The sequence below is a fragment of the Lotus japonicus genome, chromosome 4 (assembly GCF_012489685.1).
Source record: "Lotus japonicus ecotype B-129 chromosome 4, LjGifu_v1.2".
Taxonomy (NCBI): domain Eukaryota; kingdom Viridiplantae; phylum Streptophyta; class Magnoliopsida; order Fabales; family Fabaceae; genus Lotus; species Lotus japonicus.
In genome coordinates, this window is record NC_080044.1 from 44,618,409 (window position 1) to 44,632,906 (window position 14,498).

Sequence of the window (14,498 nt, forward strand, 5' to 3'; positions counted from 1 at the left end):
GCATCAAGCATATAGAAGGCGACGCGAGAAGGAGGCGAAATCTTCAGTCTCCTTGTTGAAATCCTCAGAAGGAAAACCGCCGTCACCCTGCTCGGTGGACACTCTCAGAGATTGGCGGTGGCTGATTCGCGACATAAGTCGTGGTTTGGAGCAGGAGGACACGGAGGCCCTGGAAGCAAATACAACGGCGGAGCTTCGGATGTTGCAAAGGGAAAGCTATTGGAAATCCTCGAAGGAATGGAGAAACTCATCTCTAAAAGGAAAGCTGGCGCGCCTGGACAAACCGTCTACATCGAAAATCCTCCGAGAGCCGTTAACAACGCGAATAAGCGGCGAGGTAAGAGGTGAGTGGTGCGTTTATCACCAGGCCATGGGCCAAATCACAGAGGAGTGCCGCACGTTGCAGCGTGAGGTTGGAAAACTGATAGCGGCGGGAAGACCTACTAGAGTGCAGGGCGGTAGAGCTCCAATACCCAAAGGAGTACACACGATTGCCGGAGGGTTTGGAGGAGGAGGAGTCACCAGTGCAGCTAGGAAGCGGTATGCTAGAGCAGTGAACACGGTAGCAGAAGTTCCTTTCGGTTTTTCACATCCAGACATAACCTTTTTGTCCGATGACTTCGTTGGAATAAAGCCACTTCTAGACGATCCGATTGTAATCCTCCTTCGCGTCAACCAACTTAATGTACAATGAGTACTTTTGGATCAAGGGAGTTCAGCAGACATCATTTACGGCGGGGTATTCGATCGGCTCGGCTTGAGCGAGGCAGATCTCACTCCTTATGCAGGGACTCTGGTGGGGTTTGCGGGCGAGCAAGTATGGGTAAGAGGTGTCCTTGACCTTGATACCACATTCGGCGAGCGAGAGAACGCTAGGACGCTGAGGGTGAAATACTTGATCCTAGGAACGGAGGGATCGTACAACATGATAATTGGCAGAAACACCTTGAACCGACTGTGCGCTGTGATTTCGACGGCACACTTGGCGGTTAAATATCCTTTGCCGAATGGACAAATTGGGAGAGTGGCTGTGGACCAGAAAACAGCGAGGGAGTGCTACTACAACGCGGTAGACCGGTACGGGAAAAGAAACGCTTCGGTGGGACTCCGATGCAACGAGGTCGATGCGCCGGAGGAAAACCTAGATCTAAGGGGCGAAAGGCGAGTCAACAGGCCCACGCCGATCGAGGAGACCAAGGAACTGAAATTTGGCGAGAAGATACTCAAGATAGGGACCCGACTGACTGAGGCCCAGGAACAGAGATTATCAAAGCTATTGGGCGAGGACTTCCATGTTGCCCGTTGAAATATACAACAGTTCGTGGCGAACAGTGCTGCGGTTCGAGGGCGAGAACTCCGCCAACATGGTGGTAGAGTTAGATTTGTTGTCAGAAACACACGATGAGGCTCGCATCAGAGAGGCTGCGATGAAATAGCGAGCTGCGGCAAAGTATGACTCAAAAGTGCGACCGAGGGCGATGCAGGAGGGGGACTTGGTGCTAAAGAGGCGAACTAGGGGCAATGGGAATCAGCTGAGTCCAGTCTGGGAAGGCCCCTACAGAATTTTGAAGGCTTTAGGGAAGGGGGCTTATCACCTGGAAAGCTTGAACGGAAGGAGACTGCCACGCTCCTGGAACGCGGCAAGCCTAAAATACTATTACAACTAAGGGATTGACAAGGAGCTAGTTTCGGCGCGAGGATGATCAGCTAAGCGCGTCTCGCAAAGATTGAAGGTGTAAAAACGAAGACACGATCTTGTTCTCCATTTCGAGAGTTTGTTGGCCAAAGCGCCTAAATGGTAAAAACAAAGTCACGTTCTTGTTCTCCATCTCGGGAGTTTGTTGGCTATCACATCTGATTGAAAATACAAAAATTGTATCCAGCAATTTCAATCACACTGAATTGCGGCGAGAGCTAGGTGGGAAAAATTCCCTGAAGGTGGCGATCCCAACACGACCTTGAAGTCTGGGGATCGCTCCGGAAAAGCCGACGCAGCTCGCCGTCACTCGTCGGCGATGTGTGCGGATAAGCTTCTTATCCCTAAATCCCCCCGAAATATGGGCGCGCGAACATAACTAAGCATAAGTCTGGGTAAACCTATATGGCCATTGGGTCCCTAGCAGCAATAAGTCCTCGCCAGGGCAAAGCCGGCGAGGCCACACTTGCTCTTACGGGAAATATTGGTGTGACGAAAGCCTCAGTTCAAAAATTGAGCAGAAGTCCTAGTTAAACAAAGCACACCATCAATGTCGTCGGACGTAATTCAGAAACAGGGGAACTATGGGGGGTGTTGAGAGAAAAGAAAAACTCCGGAAAAGCGCTAAAACAAACGTAAAACGTAAAAAAAAATAATAAAGCTGAATTGATCAAACTTGAAAGTAAAATACAGACAAAAGTTTAAGTGAAATTAAGAAGTACAAGGCGTTACAATAACTTCAAACAAGTTAACATTACATTCTATTTTATTCTCTTATTCCACAGCGTCTCCAAGGTCAACGTGAGCAACTTCCGGCGGATCTTCCCGACCCACCAGTCCGGCAGAGGTGACCCTCTTGAAGACTCCCAGGGGTGCAAGGTCGACATTTGGATGGAAGTGCTTGACCTGAGCTTTGCAAATTAGGAAGTCGCAGATACGTTCGTTGGCTGTCGCGAAAGCAGCTTCTCTCCTTATCTGCTCCTCCAAGGCGATGGCCTGGGCATCCTTCTCGGCCAAGAGTTTGCATTTCGATTCCAAATCTGACCGGACCTCAGCAAGTAACTCACATTTGGTCGCCAGCCTTTCGTGCAGATCGGAAATCTCCTTAACTTTGGAAGCAAGGCTTTTCTCCTGAGAAGCAATAGTGGCCTCCTTGGCACTAAGGTCTTTGCTGAGCCCCTCAACCTGGTTCTCAAGTCCCCTCTCCTTCTCGTCCGCCACAGCCTTTGCAATCATCGCTTCCGCGAGTTTTTTCTGAATCTTCTTTGTCCTATCCACCTTAGTGGCTAACTGGGCAGAAAACTTGGAGCAGGTCTCGTTGGCTTGAAGGTTGATGGAATGCAGCTTTTCCACCTCTTGGCGAAGCGCCGCAATTCTAGTAAGGGGCCAAGCCTGCCAAGCCACCTGGGCGAACATACATCCGGCGCGAAGGAGATTTGACACAGCTTCTTGGGCCACCTCTTGCGGGTTTTGGCTGGGCATTTCCCTCAACTTCTCAAGGTAAGGATGAGAGAGTAAAAAGGAGAAGGGATCGGCGGAAGAGCTGCTAGAGGGGTCCTTTGGGTGGTCCAAGGGAAGCTCTTCTTCCTCGCCGCCAACCTTAGGAGAGTTAGGAGGAGGTGAATCATGACTAGTTTGGACGGGCGGAGGAGACAGCGGGTGGTCAGTGGACAGAGCCTGCTGGCCCGCCATTGAGTCCAAGGGGCGAGAAATATCCACGGCAGGGGAGGTGCTGCCTCACCCTGGTGATCGGGCACCAGAGAGTCACGTGTGCTATCCGGGACAGCAGGGCGGACGCGATGGATCCCTCGCCCGTGGCAGTCAGAGGTGCAACCCGAGAGCCTGTCTCGCCTAGCTTCTTTTTCTTAGGAGAGCCCTCGCTTATCGGCGAGCCTTGCCTTTCTCCCTAGCTTGGGCCGGAGAGGGTACCTTGACGTTCCCGGAGAGGAAGGCCTCCAGCAGTTCGGAAGTAGAAAACTTCATGTTCCCTGAAAAGCAAAAGAAAGAGTCATCAGAAGCGAAGAGATTAAGAGGAAGGTGTGAAGAGGATGGTAAAGGGAAAACCTAATCGAGGAAACAGTTTGGATCCTGGGGAAACACCAAGTAGGTCAGTGCAACTGAAAAGAGGAAGTTGGGATAAGACACCAATGGCGAAATTCTCTCTCGAGGAAGAGCGCGTCTCGAGAGAATTGGATGTGGTTTTGGGACACTGTGTCCAATAAAGAGGGAAAAGGGCCTTCCCATCTTTCTGGGTAAATGACGAGGGGTAAGCAGGGTGGACGATGACCCGGAAATACCGGCGAGCCAGGCAAGATTCAGAGCCAACCTGGTGGGGAGCAAATCGTTCGCGACTTGCCCGGGGCACCAGGGTGACCCAGCCATGGGTCTCCAGAGATCGGGGATCTGCTTCGAAGAAAAAAGAAAAAATGGCAGGGGAAGGAACCACATCAACGCTGCGGCAGAGAATTTCGAAGCACTTCAGATAAGCCCAGGAGCAAGGGTGAAGTTGACAAGGAGAAACGTTAATATCACATAGCACTTGGGTGAGAAAGGGTGAAAAGGGGAGTTTAACACCAAGATCGAGAAACAAGTATTCATATACAAAGAAGAAGTGGGAATACTTGGGGTCGTTAAACACACAGTGTTGCCAAGGGCGATCTTGCTCTTGGCAGCCGGAGGTACGAAGGAGGCCCTCTAATAGCGGGGAACTGCAAAGCCCACCAGCCCTGTGGGCAAGGTCCGAAAGGGATCCGCTAGTAGAGAGCTCTGATGGTTGTTCAAGAACTCTCTATTCAGGAGCCTCAGAGATGGGGGAAGGAAGAGTGGCAAAGGTTGCCAAGCGATGGGCTTTGATCTCCTCCACGGAGGAAAGGGCCCCGCCGGAAGGCATCGTAAAAATAGAAGGAGAAAGAGAGGATAAGAAACTAACCAGGAAAGGACTGTGAGAGGAGGAGCAAGAGGGGCCGGAGCTTTAAGTTCGCAAGATCGGCAAGGGGAACCGGAGCGTGTGAGAGTCAGGAATGAATATAGGAGCAGTTGATGGGAAAAGGCAAAAAATGGAAGGAGAAAGAATTTAAAGGCCATGGAGAGTAGCGGTTGGGGAATCGTACGTGGCAAGGTAAAATGATTACTCAAGGGAGTGCGCCATGAGTTTCGGGAAGAAGAAAACAATGCATTAAACGAAGGGTTACAACAGTTAAAGCTTATTGGTTTGAATTCAAATTGTCAGACTCTACTGTGATTCGAAAGGACGTTCCAGAGATAGCGATTGAGATTCCCTGGATTCACTGGCCCTTGCATCACCTCAGGGCGCAACGCGTGGCGCAGGTTTGACACTTGTCAAAAGTTACGGTTCAGGGCACGTGCGTAACTATGGCGAGGCGAGCAGATCCAGCATCATCGCTGCAAGTTCGCTTGTGGGCTCAAGCCGCCAAGGGAGCGTAGCAAGGCGTTCAAAATTTCAAATTTTTAGGCTTTAAATTACCAAGCCATGTTGGCAATTGTTCCCGTACCTTATGTTTAGCATTAGTTAGCTTCTTACGTCCATCGTCTTGTCTCTTTTGTTTAAAGACACACTTAGCTCTCATGCTTCGAGCTCGGTGTCTTGTGGACTTGTGGACTGGGCGAGACCTCAGGGTCCCTCGCCCAGGGGCGCTGGCCTAAGGCGAGGAGCGCATCAGGGACTTGGGCCTTCGTCCCGGAGGCCCAACCGGCCCATTAGGATGGTTTAAAGGCGTTAGCCCCAACTCCCCCAACTATAAATAGGGGACGGTGACCAATTGTAAGAGACTCTTAGCTCATTTGAGAAATAACAAGCTAGAAATTCAGTGACTTTCTCTCTCTAAGCGGTTACACTCTCATTCTCTCTAGGAATCTCACATCACGTTACTTGCACCTTAGATACTATACTTCATCTCAATGTTCATGATGGAACACCCGACGTCGCAATAAGGCGCGTACGCGACGCCCAAATTAATCCATCCATAAATTGAAAGATGATTAAGTGCAAAACTGACAAACAACAACGAGGCTCATGCGGGAAGCGGAAGGCATCCGCCCAAGGGTAGACAATTTTGCTTAAGGCTTTTGTGGATTTTCAGCCACAAGCCTTGGGGGGTGTAGACCGTCTCGCGACTTGGACCGGGCGGACGAGGTACCTTTATCAGGCCGGTCGAGCTACCTTGGAGGCCCATCCACCCACAACCACTCTAGAGTCAACATAATAGTACGAAATCCTTCCGCAATCACGCAAGAGTAACATAGTAGTAGGAGATCCTTCTGCAATCACACAATAATCAACATAATAGTCAGGCATACTATAATCTTGGCAGGATCAAGGGGAAAGTCAAGATGTCCAACCTAATCAACACAGTTTGCGCCATATGGTCAGCCGACCATGTAATAGATGTAGAAGTTAGGGTTAGAGTGTCCACCCACTATGAAAGGGGGCCCTCCACATGTCTTAAGATCCATCCTTTTCATACATGAGCAATATACTAATCTATTTCATTTGTCTTACTTACTGAAAGTTCATTCATGAACAACACTTCTAAATAAAATTGAAGGGTAATAGTAATCTTTGACTCTAGAGTTTACAATTGTAATTATGCTACTATTTTTATCAAACACTCTTAATTTAATCATTTAAGTTAACAACTTTCAACTATCATCTTTCTTTTCTAAACTACATTTTCAACTTTCAAATAATTTTATCAAACATTGCAAATAGGTTTGGAGAAAAAAAAGAATACATGTGTGCAAATAGGTTTGGAGAAAAAAAAAACAATACATGTGGGTAAATTAAACTATGTAACATAAATACAAAAATACAACTCAGTAATTGATGTAGAGGCTGCATATATATAGATTGTGAGGGGCAGGGCAGAGAGTGATCATCGGTACTATGAGAAGGCACGGACAAGCTGTGGATCCTGATAAACTCTTAGGCGAAGGGACACATGATGAACTGATCTCACACCCAAATGAGAGGTATTACGAGATTGTATTGGTATGAGTTTATACAGTTAAGGAGGACATAAAGTACTTGATTGATACCACTAATGATAACAAGATGCATCTTCTTTTGAGTAACTCAATTCATAAAAACTCAAAGGTTAAGGAGGATGAGCAATATTTGAATATGTGACATCATGGAAGTTTTTTCAAGAAGCACGTGAGTCTACAAAGCGTGCCAGAAAAACTCGTATTGTTAGGCTAGTCGCCAGATCAAGATGTTACATACATCAATCGCATTAAAAATCTTTTCAAGTTATTGAAATCAAACAAATAACTAAACTAGAGCTGTCAATATGGGCCAGCCCTGCCCATATGGGTCAGCCCGTATGGGTTGGGTTGAAAACGGGTTGGGTTGTGTCAACCCGTGGTCTTAATTAGCCAGGAAAATATGAACCCAACCCGCTCGCTACAGGGCTAGCTCGCAGGTTGAGTGAAATAAATAAATAAAATAGAGAAATGTGCGATCTGCATCCCCTGTGTTTAAAATGTGCGGTCAAACTCCCTCATGTTTCTAAAACGGTTGTTTGAAGCCCTTCCGTCCATCTCCGTCAGTTGACCAAACGGAAATGCTGACATGTCACTTATTTAATTCATACAATATGAGCTACTAATTGGTGACGGAAATAATCCGTCACAAAACCCTTCAGCCAATACCTTTTTCTTCTTCCTCACATTTACGTTCTTCTTCTTCAAACACACTGCAACCAGCCCCCACCTCCGCGAGTCGCCACTGTCGTCCCAAGGTCAAGCCACCACTTCGTCCTTCTCCACAAATTCATCATCTTCACCCTCGATCATCTTCAACCCCATCAGCAAGGTTGCACCACCCAAATCCACCTGCAAAAAGACCGAAACCCACTTGCAACCGCAAATCCAACATCAACAGAAGCTACGCGCGGCGGATCTGGCAACGTGGAGCACGCTGGTTGGTTGAGCTTGCTCTTGCAGCCGCCACCGCTGCCATGGCGGAGGCCAAACTCACCGTCGGGACCAGATCTGGAACGAGAGGAGACTCCATCGTTGTTGGCGGCGACTGGATCGACGGAGCAGCGGACCTAGTCTCAGTAACGGCAAAGGCGTAATGAAGAGATGGGGGTCAGATCTGGAACTGAGGAGTTGGAGGAAAAGGTAAAATATTTCATGAATGAAAGCTAGTGAATTGGAGATTTCGATTCGCTATGCTTGTCTGATGCTGGATTGTCTGCTCTTGCGAATGGGTTTCCTAAGCTCCAGAAGCTGAAGTTGATTTGGTGTTCTAATGTCACTAGCAAGGGATTGGCATCACTTCTCGCAAATGCGAGTCTCTGAAAGCCTTGGACTTGCAGGTTTTCTTTAAATTGATTTTGTTTTCAACTGATTCGAATTCGATTTGGGATTGCTATCATTTTGCATTGTTATGTCCATGCATTTTGATGGAACTGTGTTGTGCTTCTTTGCAATATTTCATTGGATCATAGTCTGTTTAAGAATTTGATTCCTGACTTGTTGAGAAGGATAAGCATTTCAACTTATGTAGAATATACTTATAGTCATTGTAAGATCATTTCAAAATTCAATTTCCTGTAAGTGCTTGTGGAATAGTTTATCTAAACTGGCAATTGATCAATCACATCAATTGAAAAAAGTTCAAACTTTTCTGGTAGAAAAAATGTTTCATAGTGATTGGCCAAAGAATTTAGATGCTTCGAATGATAGTTAAGGTTATGTAATAGAAAAGCTAGAAGGGTACTTAATTTGCAGTTTTCTTTTTGATTGAAACGTTAGTTTATTATCAGTGTCCTTGTCTTCTGAAAACTATGAGATCTGAGTTTGCTTCTCCCTTCTCTCTTCTCCAATCCCCCTTCCTCACAAATCAGAAACCCCAAAACTCAAACCTAAACCCAAATTCTAACTCTCATCTCAAATCTTTTTCACATACAGAAATCTAAACCCCAAAAGACCAGTATTGCAATTGAGATGAAGACGAGAGAGATCTGAAGAGGGAGGTTCAATTAACTTGATATTTTGTAATTAATAAATATGTATTTTTTTTGGCTAAAGGGTTTTGTGACGGATTATTTCCGTCACCAATTAGTAGCTCATATTGTATGAATTAAATAAGTGACACATAAGCATTTCCGTTTGGTCAACTGACGGAGATGGACGGAAGGGCTTCAATCGACCGTTTTAGAAACATGAGGGAGTTTGACCGCACATTTTAAACACAGGGGATGCAGATCGCACATTTGTGAAACATCAGGGGCTCAAACTGGAATTAAGCCTAAAAATAATAATTTCAATAAAATACTTACAGAAATTGGTACCAACTCGTAAGAAAGAGGTTTATTAACACAATTACTTTTATCTCACATTTGAAATATAGAAAAAGAATTTAGTTTATAGGTTTTGAGAACACAATTATTTTACTGTCACATTTAAAATGAGATAAATAATAGAATAACAATAAATAAAACACAAAAAATCGGCTCAAATTCAAAAAAAAAAGAAGAAAATTTCCATTTTTCTATCTAAAAATAATCCATAAAACAAACCTGAAATTAAAGACAAATAAAACAATTTTTTTAATAAAAAATGACTCTAACCCCGACGGGTTGGCCCGTCTGACCCGCGGGTTGGCCCGTCTAACCCGCGGGTTAAACGAGCCGGGTTGCACTAACCCAAGTTCTTTTCGAGCTGTAATTTAACCAACCCAACCCGGCTCATTTAGCCAACCCGTCGAGCTGGCCCGCGGGTTGGAACCCATATTGACAGCTCTAAACTAAACTAATTAAGTTAAATAAACTTAGAACCTAATCCAATAAATTTTTTAGGTAATGTTTGAGCTTATAACATATTTTTTTCAGGCGCGTATCTCGGGAGGGGCTGACAGGGGCCACCGCCCCCAAGAATTTTGAAATTTCCACAGACTATAGATTTTATTTGTAGTCATAGTCTCGCCCCCCAAAATTTGTTGTTGTTGTAGAATTTTAGTCGGTTCTCTCAGTTATCACAAAACTTCATTATTTAAAACAAAATCAATTCAAAATCTGAAGTAATTGTTGAAAAAATCTCTGTTGATGCAATAATAGATAAATTTAGTACTACGAAAGAACGAAGAGTTGTATTTAATAATTTTTTATTAGTTAAAATTTATATAATATTCAATGAAAATTGTTTTAGTCTTATATCTCGCCCCAACAAGAAAATCCTGGATACGCCCCTGTATATTTTGATTCTCATTTTACCCTTACTATTTTAATTAAAACAACTTCTTAAATATTTCACAATATATATATATGTAAAGCTCACTTGAGCTTTTGCATTAAACTCATTAGCAAAGAGTATTAAATGCATTAAACCATATAATTCTTAAATTAAAAACTAAAAAAAAATATTGTCAATATTAAAAATTAATTTTGTTAAAAAAAACTGAAATTTTCTTTAGTTTTGCATTTGACAAATATTGAAAATTAAAATTAGTTAATAATAAAATAATATTTTTAATAAATAACGTAGATAAATAGTTTTAAAATTAAAAAGCGCCGCTAAAATGAATTTAAAGTTAACTATAACATATATGTGCATTATTGAAAAAATATCTAATAATAATTTTGATCTATGATATATTAGTAAAAATTACTTATCCATGAGAGGGTTGTTCTCATGAATCATTTGCTATTAATAATATTCATCTTTTGTTGTAAAAAAAAATTACTTAAGGAAGCATAATAGAGAAAAATAATAATGGTCAAAGTTGAATAAATGTTCGTTGTGAGAGGCATATCCATTTAATGTGATCGTAGAACCTCGAGAGATTATAAGTCTCTTGGCTATCGGCTTTGAGAAAACATTTGGAAACCAAATAAGTTAAATAAATTTAAATTCGCTTGATAATATTTTAAGCTATTTATGTTATCACATATCATAATTCTAAAATTTAAAATTAATTTATTCTTCTTGACCTTGACAAGTCACAACAAATGACTTTCTTGGTAAAAAGTTGGATTGGGCGAGCACCCCACACCCTAGAGGAACTTGCCCAAGGACGAACAAAACCTAAAAGAGAGGAACTCGCTAGGGGCGAGAGAAAGGACTTAGGAGATTAGGGACCCCTTAGGGCAAGCGTCAGGGGCGATTGATGTATGTAAGGGAGTTGGGCCGAGTGAGGTACGACCCAACAAGCCCCATTAGTGGCAAAGTTAGGGTTTCATGTAACCTCTATAAAAGGGAACTTTATGGTCATTGCAAAGGATCATTCGGCATTTATTCTAAAGGATTAGGCTATTACTAGACTCATGCTTTACTAGGGTTTGAGGCTTATACCATTCTTGAGTGTTCATTTCCAGAACAAAAGTATAAAAAATGATATTAAAATTTATTTCATGACACTAGCACTTAACATTTTTTACGTAATTTAAATATTTCAAATTAACTTAATAATTTTTCATAAACTTTTTTATTTCTAAAAATCATTTCTATGCTAATAATTAAATATCAATAATAAAATTTGAGTAATATTAATTATTTATACAAAAAAATCTAATAATATTTATTGAAATGTCTTAACACAGTTTATTTACAATTATAATTAAAAAATATTTTTTTATTTATTTAAACTATAATAATTTATATATAATGTTAAAAAATATTGTAAGTAAACCCGTGCAACGCACGGGTATAATATCTAGTAACTATTATTCTTAAAAACTTAAATGTCATGATTATAATGATAAATATTATTATGCAAATAAATTAATGTTTTTCTGTTATACAAATAAATAAATTAATATTGAATAATTTATGCATAAATATTTTTTTTTGTAAGTTCATAATTCATATCACTACAGCCGATAATAAAATCGGGTCGGTACCCGACCCACCACCCACACAACGTGGCTCTATAAAAGTAACCAAAATGAAAATTAGGGTTTCACTGCTGGCTATTGCATTCCTTTCTTCGCTTCCCTTTCACTGTGCATACAGCGCCTCCGATCTCGTAACCATGGTACCCTTCTTCTCTTCCACTCATTTGATTCTGTAAATCAGTATTCTACTTTTCCTTTCTCTTCTTATTCTGCATCAGTTTTGAGTTGACTCTGTTCCGTTTTTGCAGACTAAGAGAACAAAGAAGGCTGGCATCGTTGGAAAATACGGTGTGTAATCCAATCCCCCTTCGATTTTGCTGAGATTTTCCTTACTTTTTTTATGTATATGTGCTTGATTTTCTAGAGGAATGGTTATTTCATTTCAGTTTTATTGTTTAGATTTGCATGTTGATTGATTGATTGGATGTGCTACAAGTTGCTAGAACACTTGTTATGTATGCACTCTGATAAAACATCTCAACTTTCTCCCTTGTGCATTATTTGATGAAATGAATTATGTTTAGATAATAGTGGAATCCTGATGGGTTTAAAGATTTTGGGATCATAAAATTGAGGTGCCTGACCTGGCTACTGTTATTCTTCTGAACCTAATTTATTAGTTGAAGTGTTTATAGATTGCTTTTATTTTTTACATCAACATATTTGGATTTAACAATAGCTTTTTGAAAATGGTGCTATATAATGTATTTTGATTGTGTTCCAATAATTCATGAGGTGCCATTTTTTCTTATATCAGGTACCCGTTATGGTGCTAGTCTGCGGAAGCAGATTAAGAAGATGGAAGTTAGTCAACACAGCAAGTTTTTCTGTGAATTTTGTGGAAAGGTAGACCTTGTGTTATATTTTATATCTATAGGACATAATCCTCTACCAACTACTATAGTGTTTAGTAGGCTGCTAGCTTTTTATAAAATGTTGGAATTCTGATTACAATTTTTACTTGCAGTATGCTGTGAAGAGGAAAGCAGTGGGAATATGGGGATGCAAGGACTGTGGCAAAGTGAAAGCAGGCGGTGCCTACACTTTGAAGTAATACTCTTCTCACTTTTTACTTCAACATTTTATTTCATTGATCTATGATGGGTTGCCTGACTTTGTTTTCGCTATTTGACAGTACCGCAAGTGCTGTGACTGTACGGAGCACCATCAGGAGGTTGAGGGAACAAACTGAGGGTTAAGCTTTTTGGTCGATTTGAGTCTTTTTCTATAAACTAGACTCGCGAGTTTCTCCTAGTTTCTTTTCAGAGAACTATATTGATTGTATTCGAAGTTAACTTTTATTTCAAAGTTTTACCTGTGATGACAAGTAATTTTGGTTGCCTGGAACTCTTTCTGCTAGAGCAACTTAGTTTCAGTTTCCTTTTGTTGTTTGCTGCTGCAATTGGCTCATTGTTTCTTTTAATGCTTGCTAAGCTAAGCTGAATTTAACTTGCCCCCCAAATGTTCTTGAGAGCTTTTACTATGTTAGTTTCCTATGATTTTGACGGGTTTTTGTTGTTAATCTAGTCTAGTGTAGGACTAGATTCATTAATATACTATTTTGGCCTTTTGATGATTGAATGAACAAAACTTTGGACAAGTTTCTTGTAAAATCCACAATGTTCAAGCAAGTTCATTTACAGGAGTTTTTTCCCAAAAGATTTTACCTTGTTTGAGAGTAAGGGTTTACTGCTTAGTAGAAAATCATCCTACTGGTTTAGAACTTACAGATGGTACAAAAGTCATGTACTTTCTTTTAGTCCCCCCTTAAGAACTTCCACATGATTTCTGTATTTTGTCGGGGTTCAAAATGAATCAGAGCCTATTTAAGCCTGACTTATTTAAGCCCCTATCATCAAAAGTTACAAATTTTACAGGGATGGAAAATACATTTAATCCTTTGATTTAATTTTGCATGAATCTTTATTCGTGATCCAAAATGATTGTTTACCTGAAACCCGTGTTTTAACTCCTCGAATGTTTGAAGCTATACAATTAGCCTGTAGTATATTTGTAATCTTGCCTATCTATCATCATTTCTAGAGCTTGTTGAACTGCCTTGTCAAATTGTTAGGGATGATAGTGAACAGGATCTAGGCAAGGTATTATAGTATGTTTGTCCACATACCTTTATCTACATCCAATATTCTTAGGCGTGGGTCACTACTTTAATACATGTGTTTTAATTAGCTTAAATATTGTTTTCTGTGGTTTCTGAAAAAAAATCGTAAAGCGAAAAAGTTGTCAAGCCTTATAACTTGGAAGTTATTAATGCTTAAGTTTCATAGTTTTTCAATATTATTTAATCACTGAAATCATACTCCTGTACGAGTTTGGACAGTGAGGATCCTGTTTTGGTTTTTTCTTTATGTTTCTGTTGTTTTTAGTTTCCTATCTACCCAAAAAATAAATTAAGCACTGAAATGGTAAACCATACTCCCTCCATTCCAAAATGGTTGTTGTTTAAGGTAATTCACACAGTTTAAGATTCAATTAATTGATATAATATTTGACTAATGCACCCCTATTTAAAGTTGAGTTTTACTCCCTCCGGTCCTATTTATAAGTAAAAAAAAAAATCACATAGTTTAAGAAATGTAGTTAAACTAGATAAAATGCATTAAATTTGACTTAAATTAAAATAAACTTTCAAAATTACCTTTTGTTATTAGTGTTGGAAAGTGGGAAAGAGAAAGAATAATTAATGAGACACATTTTACAAGTTAGAATTAATAAGGACATCATTGGAAAAAAATAATTTAGTTCTTATAAAAATGATCAAGATTTTTCTTCTCTTTCATGCTTATAAATGGTGCCCACTAGGGTGGGTAACCTTTTTTTTTTGGTCCATCGGTGCACCACGTTTAAATACCATTGGATCAAAGAATCTTGGAATATTCTTTGATCAAACGGTTAGGATTTGATGATGATTAAAAGGGCAA

At 41.0% G+C, this 14,498-nt stretch overlaps 1 protein-coding gene across 1 annotated transcript; it reads left to right on the top strand.

Annotated features, from left to right (window-relative positions):
- Positions 1-11,566: 11,566 nt before the first annotated feature.
- On the top strand, positions 11,567-13,061 carry LOC130715679 (60S ribosomal protein L37a-like). The gene is made up of 5 exons (XM_057565792.1): positions 11,567-11,696; positions 11,805-11,844; positions 12,314-12,402; positions 12,524-12,606; positions 12,692-13,061. The coding sequence occupies exons 1-5, from the start codon at positions 11,607-11,609 to the stop codon at positions 12,753-12,755; spliced, it is 366 nt and encodes a 121-aa protein (XP_057421775.1). The 5' UTR covers positions 11,567-11,606; the 3' UTR covers positions 12,756-13,061.
- The last annotated feature ends 1,437 nt before the right edge of the window (positions 13,062-14,498 follow it).